This window comes from Rutidosis leptorrhynchoides, chromosome 10 (assembly GCF_046630445.1).
Source record: "Rutidosis leptorrhynchoides isolate AG116_Rl617_1_P2 chromosome 10, CSIRO_AGI_Rlap_v1, whole genome shotgun sequence".
Lineage (NCBI taxonomy): Eukaryota > Viridiplantae > Streptophyta > Magnoliopsida > Asterales > Asteraceae > Rutidosis > Rutidosis leptorrhynchoides.
The window spans coordinates 349,555,063-349,581,781 of record NC_092342.1 but is presented as its reverse complement, the minus strand read 5'-3'; the positions used below and the strand labels follow the sequence as shown (position 1 = coordinate 349,581,781).

General features: G+C 34.8%; 1 protein-coding gene across 1 annotated transcript; it reads left to right on the top strand.

The window, feature by feature from the left end:
• The first annotated feature begins 2,590 nt into the window (after positions 1-2,590).
• LOC139871478 (uncharacterized) lies at positions 2,591-3,268 on the top strand. The gene has a single exon (XM_071859185.1). The coding sequence runs from the start codon at positions 2,591-2,593 to the stop codon at positions 3,266-3,268; it is 678 nt and encodes a 225-aa protein (XP_071715286.1).
• Positions 3,269-26,719: the final 23,451 nt, after the last annotated feature.

The window sequence follows — 26,719 nt, the reverse complement described above, 5'->3', positions numbered from 1 at the left end:
CGAAGTTAGGAGCGCGAATGAACGAGAAAACACCAACTTTATTTCTAGACGAGCCTCCAAGTTCAACAAATTTATTAACGATAATGGGCTAATTGAAATCCCTTTAACGGGTCGCAAGTTCACAAGAATCAGCGACGATGGTCTTCGATTCAGTAAGTTAGATCGATTTCTAGTATCGAATAATTTTGCGTTACTATGGAATGATCTTTCTGTTACTGCACTTGATAGACAGTTATCTGATCACACACCTATTTTGCTTAAACACGGGTCAGTGGACTTCGGGCCCAAACCCACGAAAATTTTTGATTGCTGGTTCGAATTAGATGGCGTGACAGATATTATCAAAGAAGCATGGTCTGTTCCGGTTGGCCCTTGTAGGCCCGACACTCTATTCAGGTTAAAACTCAAAAACGTTAAGTGTAAACTCAAAGACTGGGCCTTCAATACATACGGTAATATTGACAAAGAAATTAAAGAGCTTAATGAATTGTGCAATTATTGGGATAATGAAGCAGAAAACAGGAGCCTTACGGATATTGAAAGAGTTGAATGGCTTAATAATAGAAACAAGTGGGTCGAGAAAGATCGGGTAAAACGGAACATGCTAAAACAAAAATCACGAGTCAAATGGGCGATGGATGGTGATGAAAATACAAAATACTTTCATGCGGTAATTAAAAGGAAAAATAACAAAAACAATATTCGGGGTCTACACATAAATGGATTATGGCAGGAGAATCCGGGTGACGTAAAGGAAGAAGTGTTTAGACACTTTAAATCATTTTATGAAGATTCGAATTCGAGTAATTTTGATTTTGGTGGTTTTGAGACTTCAAAGATTCCACAAGATGAGGCTACATCATTGGAAATTCCCTTTAGTGAAGAAGAAGTGTGGTTAGCCGTTAAAGAATGTGATGGTTCGAAAGCGCCCGGGCCCGATGGTTTTAATTTTGTTTTTTATCACAAATTTTGGGAATTGATTAAAGGTGATTTAATGAAGGCAATTCATTGGTTTTGGAGTAGTGGTGAAATCACTCTAGGGTGTAATGCTTCGTTTATCACCTTAATACCAAAGAAAAATGATCCGGTTAACTTGCGTGACTATAGGCCAATAAGCCTCATCGGAAGTTACTACAAAATCATCTCAAAGTTACTTGCCAATAGAATTCGAAACGTGATTGACAAGTTGATTGGGAACGAACAAAGTGCATTCATACGTGGAAGATCTATCCTTGATAGTATCTTAATCGCAAACGAGTTAGTGGGGGATGTCAAAAGTAGGAAATCTAAATGCTTTATCTTCAAAGCCGACTTTGAAAAAGCATTCGATAGTGTACGATGGAATTTCTTATTGGATATTATGAGAAAAATGGGTTTTGGTCCAAAGTGGCTCAAATGGATGGAATCATGTTTCAAATCCGCATCCATATCGGTTCTAGTTAATGGGTCACCCACTAGAGAGTTTCGTTTACAACGAGGAATTCGCCAAGGCGACCCACTTTCACCGTATCTTTTCATTATCGCAAGCGAAGGGCTTAACATTCTAACAAAAATCGCGGTAAGAAACAAGATTATTCGGGGAGTCGAAATCGGGCGGGATAAAGTTAATGTTTCACATCTTCAATTTGCGGACGACACGATATTTTTTGGTGATTGGGCTAAAAGAAATATTTTGAATGTCCACAAAACCTTAGAATGTTATGAGAAAGTATCGGGCCTTAAAATTAACATGCAAAAGAGCCACATTTACGGAATTGGTGTAACCCGGGGAGAAATTGAACACATTGCTAATAGATTGGGTTGTATTACGGGCTCCTTCCCTTTCACCTATTTAGGGATGCCGATTGGTGAAAAAATTCACAAAAAAGAAACATGGAAACCCGTCATTGAGAAATTCTCTAAACGTTTGTTGGATTGGAAAGCAAGATCGATGTCGTTTGGTGGTAGATTAACACTTGTTAAGGCGGTCCTTAGTAGTCTCCCTCTATACTTCTTCTCGTTGTTTCGTGCCCCATCTTGCGTCATCAATCACCTCGAAGGTATGCGTCGTAAATTCTTTTGGGGCGGGTCGGGGGATGAAACAAAACTTTCTTGGGTCAAATGGGAAACCATACTTTTACCTTATAATGAGGGCGGGTTAAATATCGGGTCGTTAAAAGCAAAAAATTATTCGTTACTTTCCAAGTGGTGGTGGCGTTTTCGTACCGAAAACAAGTCACTTTGGGTTAAAATAATCAAAAGCATTTATGGGCGGGACGGGGGGTTGGGTTCTAACGATGAGAATGTTTACTTGAAGCAGAATTCCATATGGAGGAATATCATTCGATTGCGGATCGAGCTGATCAAAGTAAATATCAACATAAATGACTTATTCGAAAGGCAGATCGGTAGAGGCGATGATGTCGCCTTTTAGCTCGAACAGTGGGCTGATCACAGCCCCTTTAACGTCAGATTCCAGCGACTTTTTCGACTAGAAAGACAGCCTAACACAAATGTTCAGGACAGAATTCAGGTCGACAACAATATATGGCGGTTTAATTGGGAATGGACACGAGAACTTACGGGTAGACTACACGGGGAGTTAGACAATATGATTGAAATCATCAAAACAAGTTCAATCTCGGGTAATGGTGAAAGCTCATGGAAATTTTTGGGTCATAAAAGTGGATTATTTGTTACAAAAGCAATGGCGAAATTGATTGATGACAAGATTATTCCAAAAGAATCCAATTCTATAGCTACGTTAAAAAACAATCTCGTTCCTCTAAAAATCGGGATCTTCATTTGGAGAGTGCTAAGAAGGAGAATCGCGGTTAAAGTGGAGCTTGATAGGAGGGGTATCGACTTGGACACGTTGTTATGTCCAATATGTGACAACGTGGTTGAATCGGTAGATCATGCCATTTATTCTTGCAAATCCGCCCAAGACATTTGGATTGGCATTTTTAAATGGTGGGATCTTTCCCTTCCTTCGGGCTACACTTTAGAAGACTTAATCAAATGTTCAAACTCGTTCGGGATGGAACCATTCAAAAAGAAGGTTTGGCAAGCGGTTATATGGTCTACATGCTACATGATTTGGAAAAATAGAAACCTCAAGGTGTTCAAGAATGATGCGGACTCATCTCCAAAAATAGTTAGTGACATTCAAGTGAAGTCTTTTGAATGGATCAAAAATCGTTCAAGAAAATCACTCATCACGTGGCAACAATGGCTCATATCCCCGGCATCCACAAACATACTATGCGTGAACATGGACCCGGGTTGAATCTCATCGTGTATTTAGTTTTTTTCATCGTGTTGTTTAGCTCTCGTGTATTATACTTGTAATTATCGTGCGTGTTGGTAGCTAATTCGGCTTCCTCACATCTCTGTACATTCTATTTAGTAATATAATTTGCCTTTCAAAAAAAAAAAAAAAAAAAAAAAATGTGGAATTACATAAATGGTATCTTATTTATGGATCGTATAACAGTTATGGTAGTTTCATTTTAGTTATTGTCCTTTTGGTCCCTATGTACTGTTTTAGTTTTGTATTTACGGGTGATAAAATTTAAACAAAATTTTCTAGGCAGGAAAAGGGTAAAATGCAAACTGATAAATGGATAGATGAATAAGGTATTTTTTTCTTATTTATGCTATCTAGTGATGAAAAGTATTCGTGTTAGGATGTTCATGATCTAATACATTTATTTCAGAGCTATTTTCGGTCTCTTTTCCATGATGCTATTTTACTCTTATTTAGTTTTGAGTGTTATTTGAATAACAGTCTGTTTTTAGAATGATTTTTTTTTATGTTTTCAATTAATAAGCATTTTCTTTAAATTTATTGATAAAGAAACGACAATTTTAACTTTTTAGATTACGAGATATATAAAAATAGATTATTAATTAATAAATAAACAAGTCTTGGATATGCTGCCAATGTTAAAACTAAAAATCTCGTTAAAAAAATTGTTGATAATGCAAATTTTGTGAGATTTTATCATTTTGGTCATCTTTTATTTTCATGAACTAAAAAGTTAATTGATTTAAAAATTGAAACGTTCCTAACTAAAAAGGGAACTGATTTTCAATAATTTTAATATGCATAATATTTTATATTAATAGATTATAAATGATTATAAAACTTTATAGCGACTTAAACGTCACTATAAAGCCCCGACACTGCTTTATACTACACAATGTTTTCTTTTAAGCAGTAAAAATATATTCGTTAACTCCTACAATATTTTCTTTTAATACGGTAAAATAAGATTTAATATTGTTCTTGTTCTAAAAATATGCATCGAAATAAGTTACTTTCAAATGTTTCTTGCATTCAATTTAGACAGGAGTAACTAGCTAGGTACGTATGAATGATGGATCTTAGTTAATTGCATCATCATGCGGTTAACCATCTTTATAACTATATTAGCTGTTACACGTATTAAAACCCTGTCTAATTTCTTATTATGGTACGGTGCTTATTTACCAATATTTGGATAACTAGTGAAATGACTCGTGGAACCACGGGTTTGTTTAAACGAAACAGTTTAATAATATGTTTTAGTATTAAGTGAACGTAAATGCTAAAGTTATTTAGTTTAATGACTCATGGAACTACATAGTCCGACTAAACCTAAAATGCATATTAAACAATCCACATCCAATCATAAGAGATAATATTGATTGTCATTTTATTTTAAAACTATAAATTAAAATATAAATGTAGAATTAGTTTTCTTCTGCCTAACTTTTATACCTTCTCGTACTCAATTCAAAATAATTAATTATAATAATTTAAAATAATTTAATTATAATAATTAAAAAATTTATTAATAATATTTAATAATAATAATTAATTAATAAGATTTAATTTTAATTCAAAATTATTTAGATTAATGACATCACCCACCATGCTTAGATTTTTTTCTTTTTCTTTTTAATTTTTTCTTAACAAAGGAATTAGCCTAATAATGACATCATCATTTTAGTAATATAATAGAAACTATAGATTAAGAATTAAAGCAAACATTAACTATATTTTTTAGATATAGTAAATAATAATTCTCCTAAAATGACTTTGAAAGCTAATCAATTTTTTTTTTTTTTTTTGTAAGCGAGAAAAGCCTCCTATGAACCAGCACATTAGCTCCTCCATATAAGGTAAAACCTCGGGTAATCAAGCTCCCCGAGCGTGAGACCTGGTACCGAGTGAATTGCGCATTATGCGTACCCTCTAGTCACACTCCGTTTTTGAACAATTTGGCATAGCCAGAAATTGAACCCGGGTGGTGTGCTTTATTGGGCAACTCGTTGACCACTCAGGCAAGCCTGAATGACTAATCAATTTCATGACTAATAACTGAGAGGATTTGATGCCGATATTGCCGTTCTAAAAAAAAATAAAAGAATTTCATGACTTGTAATTATATATGAGTTGCATATTAAGTCTCACGTTTAAGATAGAAGAATAGCATCGGTGGTGTTGTTATGATATTATTAATTCTAATATATATATATATATATATATATATATATATATATATATATATATATATATATATATATATATATATATATATATATATATATATATATATATATATAGGGGTAGGATCAAGAGGGAAGTAACCAATCGGGGGGAAGCGGGGGGAAGCAAAAACTTTTTTTTTTCGTTTTTTGAAAAAACTTTGTTCACGAACATTATAGATGAGATGAAAATATGAACATTTAGTAGAGACACTTTGTGATAAATGTTTTTATTTTGGCGGGAAAACGCTCGAAGAAGTAATATATAACAATTATCGTGTTTTTCGAGCGTATGTTGAGGTTTTAGCTATTGGGGTTTAGATATTAGGGTTTAGATATTAGGGTTTATAGGGTTTAGATATTAGGGTTTAGAAATTTAGGGTTTAGGGTTTAGATTTAGGGTTTAGATTTAGGATTTAGATTGAGTTTTTAACACGAACGGTTTAGAGTTTAGGGTTTAGGGTTTAGGTGTGACGACCCTGGATTTTTCCAACGTTTATTTATTAATAATTGTTATTATTAATACGTGTGATAAAACGAATGTATATTATTACATTTACATGTTGCCATGATTGCCCGAACTTGACTTTAATTGCCCGGAACGTCTTTGTGACACACGAAACTTTCACGAATAATATTTTTTGAGTATTATTTACATTCATGATTAAGTTTATTAATCATTTTAATTAACTAAAGCTATTAGTTAATTACTTGGGCTTTTAATTGGATTAACTTGTTAATTACATACCTACTTGGGCTTTTATTTGAACTTGGGCTTTTACTAGTGTTATTGGACTTTATAAGCCCACCCTACATTTTAAGTGGACTAGTTAGCCCATACATACATGTAAGTATCATTTTAAGAATGAACTAGTTTGATTAAGGAAGATTGGAATCTAGTTACTTGCCATTCCCATGTAAACACACCCATTAACCACACTTTTGAAACTTTACATGCTAGAACCCAACAAACAAACTCTTCCCCCCTCCCCACATGTGAAAACCGTCGGCCACCCCTTTGTAGAGGGAGTTTGATTTCATTTTTTTTTTATTACTTCTACTTACTTGTTCACTCATCCTCTCATTTTCCAAAACACACACATACTTGCTTTCATTTTTCTCTCTTTTCTTTCTAAAGATTGTAAGTAACAAAAACATTTTTCTCTCTTCTTTCCTTGCCTTAAAACCGTGGCCTTTCACCCACAATCATCATCATCTTTTGTTACTTGTAGTTTGATTACTTGTTGTTGTTAGTTTGTTACATGTAATTGTTAGTTATTCTTTACTAGTTACAAGATCAAACTTACTAGTTTGATTCTTCATAATATCTTGTATTTATCAAGAACACAAGAACATAAACTTACTAGTTTATGATTCTACTTTTATTGTTTCAAAAATTGTAAGTTCGTGTGTTGAAATCATACTTGTAGTTATTGAAGTAAACTTAAAGTTTACTTTACTTAAAGATCAAACTTTGGTTGAATCTTTAAAAGAATGAACAACCATGGACCTTTTACTTGTTTATTTAGTTTTACTTGCACTTTAATTTTATGATTTTGGTTGTTGTTGGTCAAGTACTACAAGTTAGTCTTGATCTCATATCTCTTGGAACTTAAAGTTAACTTAAAAGTTCAAGAACATGTAAATAAGTTTTCTTTAAATATAACTTTGTATACTTATGCTTGATCTAGACTTTTGAGTCTTGGATCTTCAAGATCTAACCAAGAACTGTGTTCTACATTTTAAGATCTTGATTAGTTAGTTTACTTTCAAGTTTATAGTTCTACATTACTTTCATATTTCATGTATGTGTTAAAACTAAGACTTTGATGTAACTTTGGTTCATCAAAACACTTACAACTCTTAAGTGAAGTTGTGCTACATGTCTTAGACTTGCACAAGGGTTATGATGGTCAAAACTTGGTAAATATGATGTAAACACATCAATGAGTTGTACACTTGAAGCTATAGGCATCAAGGATGAGAACCATGATGAACATCAAACACCAAACCCACCGGAACCCATTATTTTTCTGCTTACTGTTCTCTGCCTACTGTTCTGCTGTTTCTGTAACAGACCAGTAAACCTGGGCTGTTGTGATTATGATTTTCAAATAGCTCTGTTCGAGTAGATAACTTTTCATATAGGACTCGTCTTAATCCGAGTTACGGTTTAGGATTTATGGCCCTCCGATCGTCACTATGTCCTTTTAACGTTGTGCAGAAATTTCTGACCTACTCGCACTTAGACCGTCGCCACGGTCAAACTAAGACGAGTTTGCTTCTGTAAATTTTACCACAACTAAAGGACTCATAGATGGAGTCATGGCCACTGGTATCACCTTAATTCAGTAAGGGTAGAGGCCGTGGTGACTGACTGAATTCAGCCTTTGTTGTAAACTACTTTCATAATCTAAACTTACTTTACGCCTTTTGTTTGATGATGAATGATGATGACCTTTAAGACCTTATTTACATACTTTTAAAACTATTAAGATGATTTACTGACTTATTACTATTTGCCTTAGGTTGAGGACCTTCGGACCGATTACTTGCACACCTTTTCCGAACTGACTTTACGACTACTTTATCATTGTGAGTTATAGCATTCCCTTTTTACTTTAACTTATTTTGGGAACTGAGAATACATGCGGATTTTATGTTTTACATACTAGGCACGAGTACTTAAACTTATATATGTGTGGGTTATACAACGGCATAAACATTTCCTTTAGCTCGGTAACGTCTAATCATTGGTTTTTGAACCGTGAACGCGAATCTTAGATATGGATCCATAGGGTTTGACATCCCCACTCGGGCTAGTAGCGCTAGCATTTAACGGGTGTTTAATACTTCGTAGACATACGCACTTGCCAAGTGTACTTTCAGGGGGTATAAACGTTAAGTTAGTTACCAAGTGCCCATGGTTAACATATACTTTATCATACTGTTTTGAAACGCTCTTTATAGCACTGAAATCTCGTGGCCTACCTTACATTACTGTTATACTTAAACTATAGCTCACCAACCTTTGTGTTGACATTTTTAAGCATGTTTTTCTCAGGTGATTGAGGTTAGCTTCCGCTGTGTACTAGTCGTGCTGTAGACACCCGCTGCTTAGAGTTGTCATCGCATGAACTACTTTATCTTGCATTTAAACTTTAGTACTTTTGAACTAAGACTTGTAACGACCATTGTGGTCACATACACTTATTATTTGCATCTAGTTAGTGAAGCGTGCTTTTGGATTGTAAAACATTCGATGTTGGTTTAGACATCTGTGATGACCCGGAAATTTCTGACCAAATTTAAACTCAATCTTTGTATGATTAACATTTCTGACACGATAAGAAAAGTTTGTAAAACTGAATCTCAAAATTTTTTAACTACTTTTATATATTTAAATACCCTTCGGTTGTTTTCGACAATTCGCGAACAATTATATGTAAATAGATACATATATACTATAACTTGAAAATGTAACGATGTATTAATTGTTTGATACCGTACATTAAACTTATTGATTTAAATATCTATTTGAATATATATGATAAGTTGAAATATTTATTATTAAAATTAATTATAAATAACTTCAAATATGTATTTAAAAACTGATTTATGTATATTAAAAAGATATATACATATATATAATTTCAAGTTATTTAGTAAACGATAGTAACATTTGTTTATTGATTCGATTGATATTCAGATAAGTTAACTAAAGCGTTTAAGATGAACCAGTAAAACACTAATTTGCTACAGTATTTTCAAATTGCTACAGTACCCAAAATGCTACAGTGTTTTTGAAAATCACTACTTGCTATTTTAAAATGTATTTTAACAAATAGCGAGATGATGATTTATAGAAGTAAATGACCAAAACACTCAAATGTATAAGTTATATTTTGAGTGATATAATTTAGGGATAGATTAAGGCTATATTTTGACTAAGGTACGTGTCCCAAAATGTAATGTACTAGTTTTCTCAGCGTACGAAAGGGCGTTCAAAAAACCGGAACCGGGACATAAGTCGAGTGACAACGTACGACTTATCGGAACAAAAATTACAAGTCAACTATGCATGTGAATTTAATATAATATATAATTAATTATATAAATTAAATATATTATATATATTATATTAAATTATGTCGACGAGCTAAATTACAAAAATATGTGAGCTGGAAAAACGGGCCATGCGATCGCATGGCAAATGGCCTTCAGAACCATGCGATCGCATGGGGTCTGAATTCAGGCCACACCTATAAAAGCTCGAGCATATCTGTTTCTGATTCATTCCATTACTCCGTATTTATTTACTTATTATATTATTATTATTATTATTATTATTATTATTATTATTATTATTATTATTATTATTATTATTATTATTATTAAGAATATTAATAATATTAAATCTTATTATTATTAATATTATTCTTATTATTAGTATTACACATAAAATACTACGACGAGGTTTTGCTCGAATAAATTCAAAACAAGTTTTATGAGCGGGATAAAGCTAAGGAAATTATGGGTTATTGCCAAGGAGGTTATGGGTAATGTTCGGGGGTATATTTGTGAATCAAATCTAGTGTTTATCATCTCCGTTACGTCTACGTACCTTCCTACAATATTAAATCACAATATTGATATGTAAGCATTTATATCTTATCTATTATATATTAATAGTGTATCCATGTCTAGTGCTCGAATATATATTTATACATACTTGTATACTAAATTTCGTCGTTAAATAGTTTATAATGAATCACGAATTAAATACATATATTACTGGTAAAAGGTATATGATATACATGTTTTCGGAAAGCTGGCGAAAAATCAATAACTTTTCATTTAGATATCGAATAAATTCGATGAACGTGTTAAAAGATATGATCAACTGAATTATGATTGACGTTAATTAAAATTGCTTTTGAATCTGCAATTAAGATTTAAACAACTTGTTTACGAGATTGATAAATTGAATTTTTGAATATTACCAACCGAGTAAATGAATCCTTATATAAGGTACGTCTCGTTTTGTTAAACAACTGTCAAAATTGACTTTTTGAAACGACTTTGGATAACTTTTGCATGTCGATCTCGAGCATTAGGATTGTGATACACTATGACCTGACCTAGCTTGATAGACATTTATTGACCAACATATGTTCTCTAGGTTGAGATCTACGGTTATTTGGTAATCCGAGTTTCGATCACATTTTGGTGAACGACTTTATATGCTGCTAATGTGAGTTTCATTGATCCCTTTTTAATTGCTTTTGCAATATATATTTTTGGGCTGAGAATACATGCACTTTATTTTAAACGCAATGGATACAAGTACATACTAAATTCTACACTGAGTTTGAACCGAAAATCCCTTAGCTTTGGTAACTGTTAACTGCCAGTTATAAGAACTGGTGGACGCGAGTAGTAGTATATGGATCCATAGGGCTTGATATCCCCGTCCGAGCTAGAGCACTAGCCTTTTAACGGACGTATTCTATTTGAGAAGCGTACACGTTGGTTTGCGTGTATTATTAAGATGATTGTACAAAGGGTATAAAATATATATATATACGTTAAGTTTAGTTACCAGGGTGCTCAATTTCGTAGAATATTTTGATAAACGTTTCTGGATTACACAACTGATATCTTGTGATCCACCTTTATATACAGATTATGCGCAACATTAAAACTATGAAGTCGCCAACCTTTGTGTTGACACTTTTAAGCATGTTTATTCTCAGGTTTCTAGAAGTCTTCCGCTGTTTGCTTATATGTGATACAAGCTATGTGCATGGAGTCATACATGCTTTATTCAAGAAAACTTTGCATTCACAAAATCATCACCGTGTATCTTATTTTGACTTCATTGTCAACGGATGTATTATGATAAACTATTATTTATGGTGATTGTCTATATGTAGAAATCATCAAACGTTGAAAACCTTAGAAATTGATATTCATTTATTGTGTACCTTTTGAAAAGAATGCAATGTTTACAAAACGTATCATATAGAGATCAAATACCTCGCAATGAAATCAATGAATGATGTGTTCGTCCGTATAGATTTGGAACGATCGTCACAACATCACTTTATTAATGAATGCAAACTCTTTTTGAAAACGCATATAGTACTTAACCTTGTAATGATCCTGTTGTTGATGATTCGTACACGATGGTTTTGTACGGGGCATCACATTTGGTATCAGAGCATTGGTTGTAGGGAATTAGGTTGCATTAGTGAGTCTAAAACTGACCCGAGTAGGATTCACTAATATGACTAATCTACAACTTGCTAGTTTACTTGTTTCCGCTGGACTTACTGCATGCTACTGCTTACTTTTACTGCTATATGCCATATGCTATTACATGATTTCACTACTGTATGAAATTACTTGCTTTCGATTGCATGCTACTTCTGTACGATTCGTTATTATTGCCATGCTACTTATTGTTATACATGATTTAAACTGTTGGCCTAATACGTGCTTGCTTTATGACTTACTGACATGGAAAATTTATTTTTCCTTGTTCAGATGTCGGATGTTCCACCTGCTATCGTTTTGGGCAGTTTAGACTCTTCAGCTACCCCACCTACCACCGTTACCGATCCACCGATCCCGATACACACGAGTGACCCCGGCGCTTCATCTTACGGGACTAGCAGCCAGCCGCCTGCACCAGTGGCTACTATTAACGGACACATGGACCCTACGGAGATTCCAGCTCCGTCTGCTCCCGAATCCTCGGAGCCACAGCCCCACATCGGTGGTGTTGTGATTCCCGAGGAGTTCGGGGAAGGGCCATTCCGTAACCATATGCGCATGCCGTGCCGACGCGCTCCTAATGGACGTTTAGTGCCGATTCCGCCAGGCAGACACAGAGGGATGTTGGCCGCCTTCGGACTGCCAGTTCAGCCACCCGTGCCACCACCACATGATTCGGATGACTCATCATCCGCCGATTCTTCATCAGATGATTCTTCATCAGACTCTAGTGACAACGAGGACCCTGTTGATATACCTATTCAGCCACCCTCCACCCCGCCGAAGAAGCGGTATCGCTTCGACGGTACCATCATTCCGGGGATCAACAGAGGCCGTGCTTTCACTGACGCATTTGGTCGGCATCGTAGGGTTACTGCTCGTAAGCGGATTTGTTCCGTACCCTGCCGACCCACAAGTGCGTAAGACACCCCGTTACGTACTGACTATTTCTGGAGCCGAAACATCTGCACCCCGTTTCGTGCAGTCTGCACCACCCGCACCACCCGCACCACCTGCACCACCAGCACCACCTGCCCCACCATCTCCCACTGTCGAGGAATTGACAAGGGAGGTGGGAATCCTCTGAGGTCGGGTTACTGAGCTCGAGGAGCAGTTGGCTCAGGTTTTAGACATCCTACACCCACCTTCACCGTAGGACCTTTTGTATTAGATTTCATGATGTAATCTAGTTGTAGTTTCATATTTCGCTTATGTATTGTACGAATCTATCATGATGTATGAAACTTATTATTATTAATGGAACTTTGCGTTATTTAATTCTTGCACGATGTTCTATTTACATTACTGTACGATGATTCTGTGGTATTTGTACCTAGATGCATTATTTAATAACATGTGATGTTTTAATTCCATGTTGGTTACTATATACTGTATTATTATTATTGAATGATAGATTTTGACTTGAGTCAAAATGTTTGTATAGAACACCATGGCTAACGGTCGATCCAAGAACGTGTAGTCGCAGCCATTGCGGAAATGCAACCCCAAGCTCCACCGCCACCGCCATCACCACCGGTTATTCAACCCATTCTAAATGGGTGTACTTACAAGGAATTCCAGAGCTGTAAACCACATAACTTCTGCGGCACTGAGGGACCGGTTGGTCTCACCAGATGGTTCGAGAAACTTGAATCAGTATTCCGAGTTAGCAACTGTTTGGAGGACAATAAGACCAAATTTGCTTCTTGCACGCTATCTGACGGAGCACTAACGTGGTGGAACACGTTAGCTCAAGCGAAAGGTATCGATGAGGCGTATGCTATGCCATGGGAGGAATTCAAAGTGGCTATGATTGATGAGTATTGTCCGAGAACCGAAATCCAGAAGATAGAAATCGAATTCATGCAGTTAAAGGCCATTGGGAACGACCTTGATAGTTACAACAGGAGATTTTTGGAACTAGCCCTGATGTATCCGACAATGGTCACCCCAGAATTCAAGCGAATGGAAAGGTACTTCTGGGACTCCCTAAGAGCATTAAGGGAAACGTCACCTCATCCAAGCCACCGAATGTTCCCAAAGCGATGCGCATGGAGCATACTTTAATGAATCAAATAACCACCGATGAACCGGAGAAAACTAAGACTGAAGCGGGTACTAGTGAGAAGCGCAAATGGGATAACCACACCAACAACAACAACAGGGGAAGAAACTATGAACAGAACCCGGCGAAACGACATGAGGGTTTCAGAGGAAACAACAACGGTGGAAACCCCAACCCCAACAACAACACCAACTCCAACCCGAACTACAAAGGAACCTTACCACAATGCAAGAGGTGATACAAACACCACACTGGGTATTGCAATGTTGTCTGCGAGAAGTGTCAATGGTCTGGGCATGTTGGAAAAGACTGCAAGGTCACCACTTTGAATGGGAAGTCGAACACCAATGGACCGAAAAAGTGCTATGAATGCGGACAGACGGGCCATTTCAGAAATGCGTGCCCAAACAAGCGAAAAGATGGCGGACCACCCCGCGCTAGAGCTTTCAATGTTAATGCAAGGGACTCACGCGAAAACCCCGACTTGGTGACAGGTATATTCAAAATCAACAATCTTTTAGCTTCTGTCTTGTTTGATACTGTTGCGGATAGAAGTTATGTATGTAGACATTTTTGCGATAAGATTAATTGGTCATTAGTCCCGTTAAAAGAGAGTATGCTTGTCGAGGTCGCCAATGGAAAACTTGAAAAGGTTAACCATATTAGTCGGGGAGCTATTATCAACATAGCTGGTACATATTTCAAAATTGACTTGATACCTATCAAACTGGGAAGTTTTGACATGATCGTTGGTATGGATTGGTTGAGTAAGATACGGGCCGATATTATTTGTGGAGATAAAGCACTTCGCATACCACAAGGAGATGGCGAACCACTGGTTATCTATGAAGAGAGATGTACCTCGAAGTTGAACCTCATTAGTTGCGTGAAAGCGCAAAAGATTATGAAGAATGGACGTTTTGCTGTCCTAGCACATGTGAAAGCGGTAGAAACTAAGGTGAAGAGCGTGAATGACGTTCGAATTGTGAACGAATTTTCCGATGTCTTTCCAGAGGAATTACCTGGATTACCGCCGCAGAGAGCCGTAGAGTTTCAGATTGATTTAGTGCCAGGAGCAGCACCTGTAGCTCGCGCACCTTATAGACTCGCACCTTTCGAGATGCAAGAATTACAGAGCCAACTACAAGAACTACTTGATCGAGGATTTATCCAACCAAGTTTCTCGCCTTGGGGCGCACCTATTCTGTTTGTGAAGAAGAAGGATGGATCCTTCCGTATGTGTATCGACTACCATGAACTCAACAAATTGACTATCAAGAATCGGTATCCTCTTCCACGAATTGACGATCTTTTTGATCAACTACAAGGATCGAGCGTTTACTCAAAGATCGATTTGTGATCTGGTTATCACCAGTTGAGGGTGAAGGAAAGTGACATGATGAAAACTGCATTAAGAACCCGTTATGGTCATTATGATTTTCTCGTGATGCCATTCGGTTTGACAAATGCACCTGCCGTGTTCATGGATCTCATGAATCGTGTCTGCAAGCCATACTTGGATAAGTTTGTTATCGTCTTCATAGATGATATTCTCATCTACTCTAAGAGCGAAGAAGAACATGAGCAACACCTCCGATTAGTGCTTGAACTCTTAAGACAAGAGCAACTTTACGCCAAATTCTCCAAGTGTGAATTTTGGTTGAAGGAAGTTCAGTTTCTGGGTCATGTTGTGAGCGACCAGGGTATCAAAGTTGATCCCGCCAAGATTGAAGCCATCAGCAAGTGGGAGACCCCCACTACTCCGACGCATATTCGCCAATTCCTTGGTCTCGCCGGTTACTATCGAAGGTTCATTGAAGGATTTTCTCTAATTGCGCGTCCTTTGACCGCGATGACTCACAAGGGTAAGAAGTTCATTTGGGAACCCCCCCACGAATCAGCATTCCAAACTTTGAAGAAGAAGTTAACCTCCGCACCTATTCTATCGCTTCCCGAAGGCAGTGACGATTTCGTTGTTTATTGTGATGCATCGAAGAGTGGTTTTGGTTATGTACTGATGCAACGATCGAAGGTTATCGCTTACGCCTCCCGACAACTGAAGATTCACGAGCAGAACTACACTACGCATGATCTTGAACTTGGAGCTGTTGTATTTACACTCAAATTGTGGAGACATTATTTGTATGGAACTAAGAGCACTATCTTCACCGATCACAAGAGTCTCCAGCACATCTGCGATCAGAAGCAACTGAATATGAGACAGCGTCAATGGATCGAGATGCTCAACGACTACGATTGTGAACTCCGTTATCATCCTGGCAAGGCCAATGTTGTAGCTGACGCTTTAAGCCGAAAGGAGAGGACGGCACCTCTTCATGTTAGGGCTCTGAACATCACCATCCATTCGAACCTCAACAGCCAGATCAGAGTAGCCCAAGATGAGGCTCTCAAGGAGGAGAACATATCTCACGAACATTTGAACATACTTGTCTCTCGATTCGAGGTTAGGGAGTCTGGACTTCGATGTTATGCCGGAAGAATTTGGGTACCTTATTATGGAGATCTACGAAACCTGATACTTGATGAAGCACACAAATCGATATATTCGATTCACCCTGATGCGGGCAAAATGTACCACGACCTTAAAGAACAGTATTGGTGGCCGAATCTTAAGAAGGACGTTGCGACCTATGTTGGTAAGTGTTTGACTTGCTCGAAGGTTAAAGCCGAGCATCAGAGACCTTCTGGGTTACTTCAACAACCAGAAATCCCATAATGGAAGTGGGAACAGATAATAATGGATTTCATCACCAAGCTACCAAAGGCAGTGGGCGGATACGATACTATTTGGGTTATTGTTGACCGCCTTACCAAATCTGCACACTTCCTAGTGATGAAGGAAACTGATACAATAGAAAGACTTGCTCAATTATACATCAAGGAGGTTGTATCTCGTCATGGTGTACCTTTATCGATCATCTCAGATCGCGATCCCCGTTTTGCCTCTAGATTTTGGCGTTCTTTGCAAGAAGCCATGGGAACTCGTCTTGACATGAGTACTGCTTATCACCCTCAGACTGACGGGCAAAGTGAACGAACAATTCATACCTTGGAGGACATGTTGCGTGCTTGTGTTATTGACTTCGAAAAGGCCTGGGAAAGGCATTTGCCACTAGCCGAATTCTCGTACAACAACAGTTATCACTCGAGCATTAATGCTGTACCTTTTGAAGCGTTGTATGTTCGTAAGTGCCGATCCCCTATTTGTTGGGCTGAAGTAGGCGAAAAGCAAATCACCGGACCTGAGGTAGTCCACGAAACAACGGAGAAGATTGCTCAGATTCAAGCTAGACTGAAGACTGCCCGTGATCGCCAAAAGAGTTATGCTGATCTTAAACGTAAAGACTTTGAATTCAACGTTGGTGATCATGTAATGCTGAAGGTTGCACCTTGGAAAGGTGTGATCCGTTTTGGAAAACGTGGAAAGTTAAACCCACGATACATTGGTCCCTTTGAAATCTTGGAACGTGTTGGACCCGTTGCATACCGTTTCGATTTACCAGCACAATTGAGCTCAGTTCATCCTACTTTCCACGTGTCAAACTTGAAGAAGTGTCTTGCTGCACCTGAACTTATCATACCACTTGAGGAACTTACAATTGACGACAAACTCCACTTCGTGGAAGAACCAGTTGAGATTATGGATCGTGAGATCAAAACTTTGAAACGCAACAAGATTCTGATCGTCCGAGTACGATGGAATGCCAAACGAGGACCTGAGTTTACTTGGGAATGAGAGGATTAAATGATGCGGAAGTATCCTCACCTTTTCCCGACTCCTCCATCTACCTCAGCTTAAATTTCGGGACGAAATTTTCTTTAACAGGTGGGTAATGTGACGACCCTGGATTTTTCCAACGTTTATTTATTAATAATTGTTATTATTAATACGTGTGATAAAACGAATGTATATTATTACATTTACATGTTGCCATGATTGCCCGAACTTGACTTTAATTGCCCGGAACGTCTTTGTGACACACGAAACTTTCACGAATACTATTTTTGAGTATTATTTACATTCATGATTAAGTTTATTAATCATTTTAATTAACTAAAGCTATTAGTTAATTACTTGGGGTTTTATTTGGATTAACTTGTTAATTACATACCTACTTGGGCTTTTATTTGAACTTGGGCTTTTACTAGTGTTATTGGACTTTATAAGCCCACCCTACATTTTAAGTGGACTAGTTAGCCCATACATACATGTAAGTATCATTTTAAGAATGAACTAGTTTGATTAAGGAAGATTGGAATCTAGTTACTTGCCATTCCCATGTAAACACACCCATTAACCACACTTTTGAAGCTTTACATGCTAGAATCCAACAAACAAACTCTTCCCCCTCCCCACATGTGAAAAACGTCGGCCACCCCTTTGTAGAGGGAGTTTGATTTCATTTTTTTTTATTACTTCTACTTACTTGTTCACTCATCCTCTCATTTTCCAAAACACACACATACTTGCTTTCATTTTTCTCTCTTTTCTTTCTAAAGATTGTAAGTAACAAAAACATTTTTCTCTCTTCTTTCCTTGCCTTAAAACCGTGGCCTTTCACCCACAATCATCATCATCTTTTGTTACCTGTAGTTTGATTACTTGTTGTTGTTAATTTGTTACATGTAATTGTTAGTTATTCTTTACTAGTTACAAGATCAAACTTATTAGTTTGATTCTTCATAATATCTTGTATTTATCAAGAACACAAGAACATAAACTTACTAGTTTATGATTCTACTTTTATTGTTTCAAAAATTGTAAGTTCGTGTGTTGAAATCATACTTGTAGTTATTGAAGTAAACTTAAAGTTTACTTTACTTAAAGATCAAACTTTGGTTGAATCTTTAAAAGAATGAACAACCATGGACCTTTTACTTGTTTATTTAGTTTTACTTGCACTTTAATTTTATGATTTTGGTTGTTGTTGGTCAAGTACTACAAGTTAGTCTTGATCTCATATCTCTTGGAACTTAAAGTTAACTTAAAAGTTCAAGAACATGTAAATAAGTTTTCTTTAAATATAACTTTGTATACTTATGCTTGATCTAGACTTTTGAGTCTTGGATCTTCAAGATCTAACCAAGAACTGTGTTCTACATTTTAAGATCTTGATTAGTTAGTTTACTTTCAAGTTTATAGTTCTACATTACTTTCATATTTCATGTATGTGTTAAAACTAAGACTTTGATGTAACTTTGGTTCATCAAAACACTTACAACTCTTAAGTGAAGTTGTGCTACATGTCTTAGACTTGCACAAGGGTTATGATGGTCAAAACTTGGTAAATATGATGTAAACACATCAATGAGTTGTACACTTGAAGCTATAGGCATCAAGGATGAGAACCATGATGAACATCAAACACCAAACCCACCGGAACCCATTATTTTTCTGCTTACTGTTCTCTGCCTAGTGTTCTGCTGTTTCTGTAACAGACCAGTAGACCTGGGCTGTTGTGATTATGATTTTCAAATAGCTCTGTTCGAGTAGATAACTTTTCATATAAGGACTCGTCTTAATCCGAGTTACGGTTTAGGATTTATGGCCCTCCGATCGTCACTATGTCCTTTTAACGTTGTGCAGAAATTTCTGACCTACTCGCACTTAGACCGTCGCCACGGTCAAACGAAGACGAGTTTTCTTCTGTAAATTTTGCCACAACTAAAGGACTCATAGACGGAGCCATGGCCACTGGTCTCACCTTAATTCAGTAAGGGTAGAGGCCGTAGTGACTGACTGAAGTCAGCCTTTGTTGTAAACTACTTTCATAAACGAAACTTACTTTACGCCTTTTGTTTGATGATGAATGATGATTGTAGTGACCCGGAAAATTTCGACTAATTTTAAACCGAACTCTCGATATGATTCAATATTTTGACACGATAAGCAAAGTCTGTAAAGTTGAATCTCAAAATTTTTGAAGTGTTTCATATATTCAATTGACCTTCGACTACTCCCGACAATTCACGAACCACTATCTGTACATAGATACATATATATTTAAAAATATAAATATATATATTAACTCAAAGTATAATTTGAAATATTATATTATTTAGTTATTAGAATTAATTTGTAAAATAAAATAATGTAAGATATAATAAAATTCATTATTTAAAATGAATAAATATATAGATATAAAAGTTTATTGAATATATTTATTAATTGATTTTAATACTCGGTTGGCATTTCATTAGTATTCATATAGATCTAATACGAGTTTATTAAGATTTAAAATAAAAGTTGAAATGTAAATCTATTACGAAGATTTTAGGTTTGTTAATAATATTTACCTTTTTAGTTAAATTTTAGTACTCCGTACATATTATTTGGAAAAGAAAATATATAATTAACGAATATTTTTGATCGGGTTTCAATCAGTTAATAACCAAATTAAATAAATAGACTCAATTTAAAAATTGGGGATATTAGGAACACTTTTATATTTTAACTATTTAGCAATGGACACGATACACTCCCCGTGAAAAGTGTCGGTACAAAATATCTAATTAGATGGCTGCTAGATGATTTACTGTATAGTGTTTCTAAATTGTCAATCACATGTGTTTAATTTATTAACCTATAATCAATATTATATTATATGTAAACATCCACTATCTCTTTCTAATATATATGTACAGTCCACACAAGATTCACCAACAAGAATTCACGAGACTTTATATGATTGATACTGTGCTACTTTAATCATTAATAGTGTGTCACTATGTGTGTGTCACACTGTGTTGTTACTAGATCATGATTCTTATCATATCATTATATATATATATATATATATATATATATATATATATATATATATATATATATATATATATATATATATATATATATATATGCGCAAATGGAAAGCATTGTACACCATCTATTTCCCCCCTCTGTCAACCGAAGCAAACCCCATTTCCTTTTCATTCTTTGTTTCAATTATTGTTACACCAAACCCATATAAACTACTATCACCACTTTATCTTTATAATTAGTCCACCCTATGCATGCTCTTAAACCATAGACCAATTAACCCACCAAATTGCAACTTTTGTATTGAATTTCACACGGTTCTTTAATATATTTATTATATTATATTATTATATTATCATTATTATTATAAAATTTTATATACATAAAGGAGATACATGCATATGGCCACACAAATTCAATTTGCAACCAGTGTGCTGTTCTTCTTATCCTATTCTTGCAAGTTGAAAAGTCATTTTATTATATTATATATTACACGTAATTACTATTTTTGGTTTCATTATACAACTACATATAATATATAAAATTATATCATAATATCACTTTTATCATATAAGAAAACAAATATGACTTCTTATCTTGAGCTAGTACCCAACAAAAAAATAAAAGGTGAAAGCTAGCTTTTATACATGTGGAGAAATTTTAAAATTTTTAAATATATTTATGTTAAACGAATTTGATTATATAACTCATTTTTTTTTTCTGTAAAGTGTACCCACACCATAATTTCATTATTAAATCACCACCAAGAGAATTAATTTCCTGTGCAAACTTCACACCCATACACATATATCTTTTTATCTCTTTCTTCTTCTTCTATATATTACATGTTTTTTTTTTCCTTACATGAAATGATGAAGCCTGCTACTTGATCTGTTCCTACTTCGATCATCAACCAAATCACCACATCATCACACCGCCACCTTAAAACTCATTTAACCACCATGATAAACCGCCGGCCACCTTTCTCTTCTTTATCCCTCCTATATCCATCGTGAACTACCCAACCATCAATAAACCTGCAAATCCAATTGTTTTTCTTGTCCAGGCTGTTACAAGCTCGCTAACGTTGCTGCAATATTTAAAAAAAAAAAAAAAAAAAAAACTTGTTCGATCAGACCCCAAGTAGCCAACGACACTGCTGCAGCTACCTTTCTTTTTCTTTTTCCCTGCTGCAAATACCGTCTTGTTCTTGTCTTCTGTTACAGCAAGCAGCGACGGTAGAAATAATAACGAAAGGATGATGGGTGATGATGACCTACAGTATTGATGATGAATGATGTGTAGTGATGATGATATAATGAAAACATTATAATAATGGTGATAATGATATGAAAACTAGGTGATATCATATTATGATTATGATGATGGATGTGGTTATGTAGACGAGAATGATTTGGGATTAGTTAATTAAAATGAAGAAGGCAGAATCATACGTATTAAAAGTGTCTTAGGAGCTTATTAAAACAGAAATAATTGAATGGTTCAGTGGTTGAGCATGTGTGTGATTATTCGAGAGGTCTTGGGTTCGAGCCTCAGCGGAGGCACTTTATTTTCTTTTGAAAGCTTTTCCTTGAGGTAGCTAATATATTGTTATTATTATTGTTATTATTGTTATTATTGTTATTATTATTAGTATTAGTATTATAACTATTATTATTATTATTATTATTATTATTATTATTATTATTATTATTATTATTATAATTCCTACTATTAGTAGTATTATTATTATTATTACTACAACTATATTACTAATAAAAGAAGAATTTTTAGTAAAATGATCATTTTTATTAAAATTATTATTAAAATTATCATTTAAAAATTAACATTTATATTATTACTATTATTATTAACATTATTATTATTATCCTTAGTCTAGTATTATTATAGTTATTAATTTAACAAATAACTAATTTTTATATAAAAATATATTTAATGCCCATCACTTAACTATATTAATATTTTTTTTTATATATAAAATGAATATATAAAACATATAAGTTATTTATATAAAAATGATATAACTAATAAACTTATATATATATATATATATATATATATATATATATATATATATATATATATATATATATATGTATAAATTTGTTCGATTATAATTATGTGTGTTAATATATATAAAAATGATATAGGTTCGTGAATCCGAGGCCAACCCTGCATTTGTTCAATGTCGTCATATGTATTTTTACTACAAAATACAGTATTGTGAGTTTCATTTGCCCCTTTTACTCTTTACATTTTTGGGCTGAGAATACATGCAAATGCTTTATTAACTGTTTTACAATATTTATATGCGTGAGTTTCATTTGCCCTTTTACTCTTTACATTTTTGGGCTGAGAATACATGCAAATGCTTTATTAACTGTTTTACAATATTTATATGCGTGAGTTTCATTATTCTCTTTTTAAATGCTTTCGCAATATATATTTTTGGGACTGAGAATACATGCACTGTTTTTATAACTGTTTTACGAAATAGACACAAGTAATTGAAACTACATTATATGGTTGAATGATCGAAATCGAATATGCCCCTTTTTATTAAGTCTGGTAATCTAAGAATTAGGGAACAGACACCCTAATTGACGCGAATCCTAAAGATAGATCTATCGGGCCCAACAAGCCCCATCCAAGGTACCGGATGCTTTAGTACTTCGAAATTTATATCATGTCCGAAGGAGGATCCCGGAATGATGGGGATATTCTTATATGCATATTGTGAATGTCGGTTACCAGGTGTTCAATCCATATAAATGATATTTTTGTCTCTATGCATGAGACTTATGTTTATGAGAAATGGAAATATGAAATCTTGTGGTCTATTAAAATTATGAAATGATTATTTATGTTAAACTAATGAACTCACCAACCTTTTGGTTGACGCTTTAAAGCATGTTTATTCTCAGGTACGAAAGAAATCTTCCGCTGTGCATTTGCTCATATTAGAGATATTACTTGGAGTCATTCATGACATATTTCAAAAGATGTTGCATTCGAGTCGTTGAGTTCATCAAGATTATTATTAAGTCAATTATATTTGGATATATTATGAAATGCTTTACATGCCTGTCAACTGTCGATGTAACAAAAGTTTGTCTTTTAAAAATGAATGCAATGTTTGTAAAATTTATCATATAGAGGTCAATTACCTCGCAATGTAATCAACTGTTGTGAATCGTTTGTAATCGATATGGACTTCGTCCGGATGGATTAGGACGGGTCTTCACAGTTGGTATCAGAGCGGTGGTCTTAGCGAACCAGGTCTTGCATTAGTATGTCTAACTGATAGTTGTTTAGATGCATTAGTGAGTCTGGACTTCGACCGTGTCTGCATGTCAAAAGTTTTGCTTATCATTTTTGTCGGAAATCATCTGTTTATCATCCTTCGTAAATTACCTGCTTATTATTCTTAGTCTAGACACATCTTATTGCATTGACTGCATGAATAGTGTATAGATAAAATTCATATCTTAGCGTATCTGTTACTGTAACTTTGCCTGACAACTTCTGTAGATTCCTCCGTAACTTATGAGATTTTAGTATTACATATGCATATGTAAATTATGTATTGCAGGATACTAATCTACATCCTATAATCTATTTCTTATCAAAAATCCTTCATCTGATCATACGAGATGAATCCTTCAACCAGTTCGAGTCCCTCAGATTCCGATAGCTATTCCGATAGTTATTCCGACAGATATTCCGACAAGGATGTTCATCTAAACTCCGGAAGTAGCGTCACCAGAATGAATTCAACCAATCAACCATTATCAATTCATCTGATGGGTTCGTAGTCGACTTAATTAATGGAAACGCGCAGAAGTTAATCCCTTCCACCAACCGAATTCACCTCTTGACAATGAACCTGAATCGTTTACCAGCGAATCTGTTCGAAACACCATTTTCAGTCTCATTTCCAGGGTAACTCGACAAGATTATATTCTATCCACAATTCTGAACATTATTCATCCGCTCGTTCCGACCGACAATCATCCTGGAGTAATAAGTCAACGAACTTCGCGCTCGAATAATCTATTCGGAGAATATGGTGCAAAATGTACCAGCTTCAGCAACATCACCGGCACCAACAGTACCATCAATGACAGCACCAGTACCATCAATAATCCATGCTTCAATATCATCATATGTACTTTGAGTATGATCTTCGTTCTACGTATCGTTCTACCTCATTTATCTTCGTTCGACATGACGAATATGTAATCTCTAAAGTTTTAGAGATTAGTTATTCTAGTTCCAACCGAAAAGCAAATGAGTTTAATATCATATTAACTCATTAAATCCATGAATACATCTGAAGAAAATATATATATATATATATATATATATATATATATATATATATATATATATATATATATATATATATATATATATATATATATATATATATATGTATATATGTTTTCATAAAGATTGTAATTAAAAATTCTCTTGTACAAACTGTTAATGGTGAAAATATTTTAACGGGTAGGTAATACCCGAGGACTATTTAAATTTCACATTAATAAGTTACATTGTGCGTTCTTCGAATCTGTTTCAACAGTCATATACTATCCTACTTACATCCACCGATATACAAATCCATTCACCACCGAATAACCATATTCATCCAAATACATATTTGGATTTTGACCTATCAGAATCCAACAAGTGGCATAATGAAGAAATAATGGACACAATAAAAATTGATTAGAAACAGATTAATTAACAATATGAAATTCTATTAAGAATCCACGCTGACAAAATCCTAGCTAACTGTTCCTAACTAACTGTTAATTCCGTATTACCATTTAATTATCACAAATTATTTATCGCAGTTTATTTATCGCAATTTACATTCTCGCAATTTTATTTATTGTCATTTAATTTCTGTTATTTACTTTACGCACTTTATTTATCGTCATTTAATTTCTGTTATTTATTTTACGCACTTTAAATATCGGGACATGTATACAAGGTTTTGACATATCACATCGACGCATCTATATATATTATTTGGAATCACCATAGACACTCTATATGCAGTAATGATCGAGTTCTCTATACAGGGTTGAGGTTGATTCTCAAATAATATATATACTTTGAGTTGTGATCGAGTCTGAGACATGTACACGGGTCACGATATTTATTAATCAATTCGAATATTATATTAAATTATATATGAATTACTGGACTGTTACTGTGGAATATCAACTGTGGACTACCAACACTGGACAATTAAAATGAATTAAAATATTGATCATAACATATGAAACTAAACAATTCTTCAAGTTTGCCACTTGATTTCATCTTAAACCTCATTTGTATCTTGACGATTACAATCCGCGTTCAAACCTTTCATGATTCTTGAAAACACCTCAATCGAGAGGATGAACCAACTGCACATTTCCTATAGAAGAAAAGATCGATGCATATTATTATGCACCTGAAAACACTCGGAATTTGAGTAAACGTTTAACGCATAGCTGTGCTAATTCCTTTAGCGTTATTATTATCGAAATTAAATTTGCAATCTCTTTCCAAATTAGCCAATTTTGTCACAGCTCCAACAAGTCAACTTCGAATTTTTGTTCGAAACAACCTTATTATAACCTTGATATGTATACGTGCTCTTTTATTGTTACCGGGGAACCTTTCACATTTTACCATATTACCAACAGATGTACCAGCAACCTCGTTGCTTCTTGGTTTAAATCTCTCTGATAAATCATTATATTTATTCATTGAAACCCTATCATATACCCACCGCATCTTGTAATGAATACTGCCATACCAATTACCGGGAATCAGCTATCAGTACTTTGAAAACTCACAGCATATCTACATCAACAGTTATATGTATCCATATAACATTTATCTCTTAGAACTATGATCTTTCATTCTGAAAAATACTCAGTCACAAATCAATACTCTGAATGTTGAAAAAGCTGAATGAAGCAGCAGAAACCATAGACAACCGTAAAACGACCTTAATCATCGAAAGTTTGATGACAAAGATTAGTATGTTGGAAAAGCTC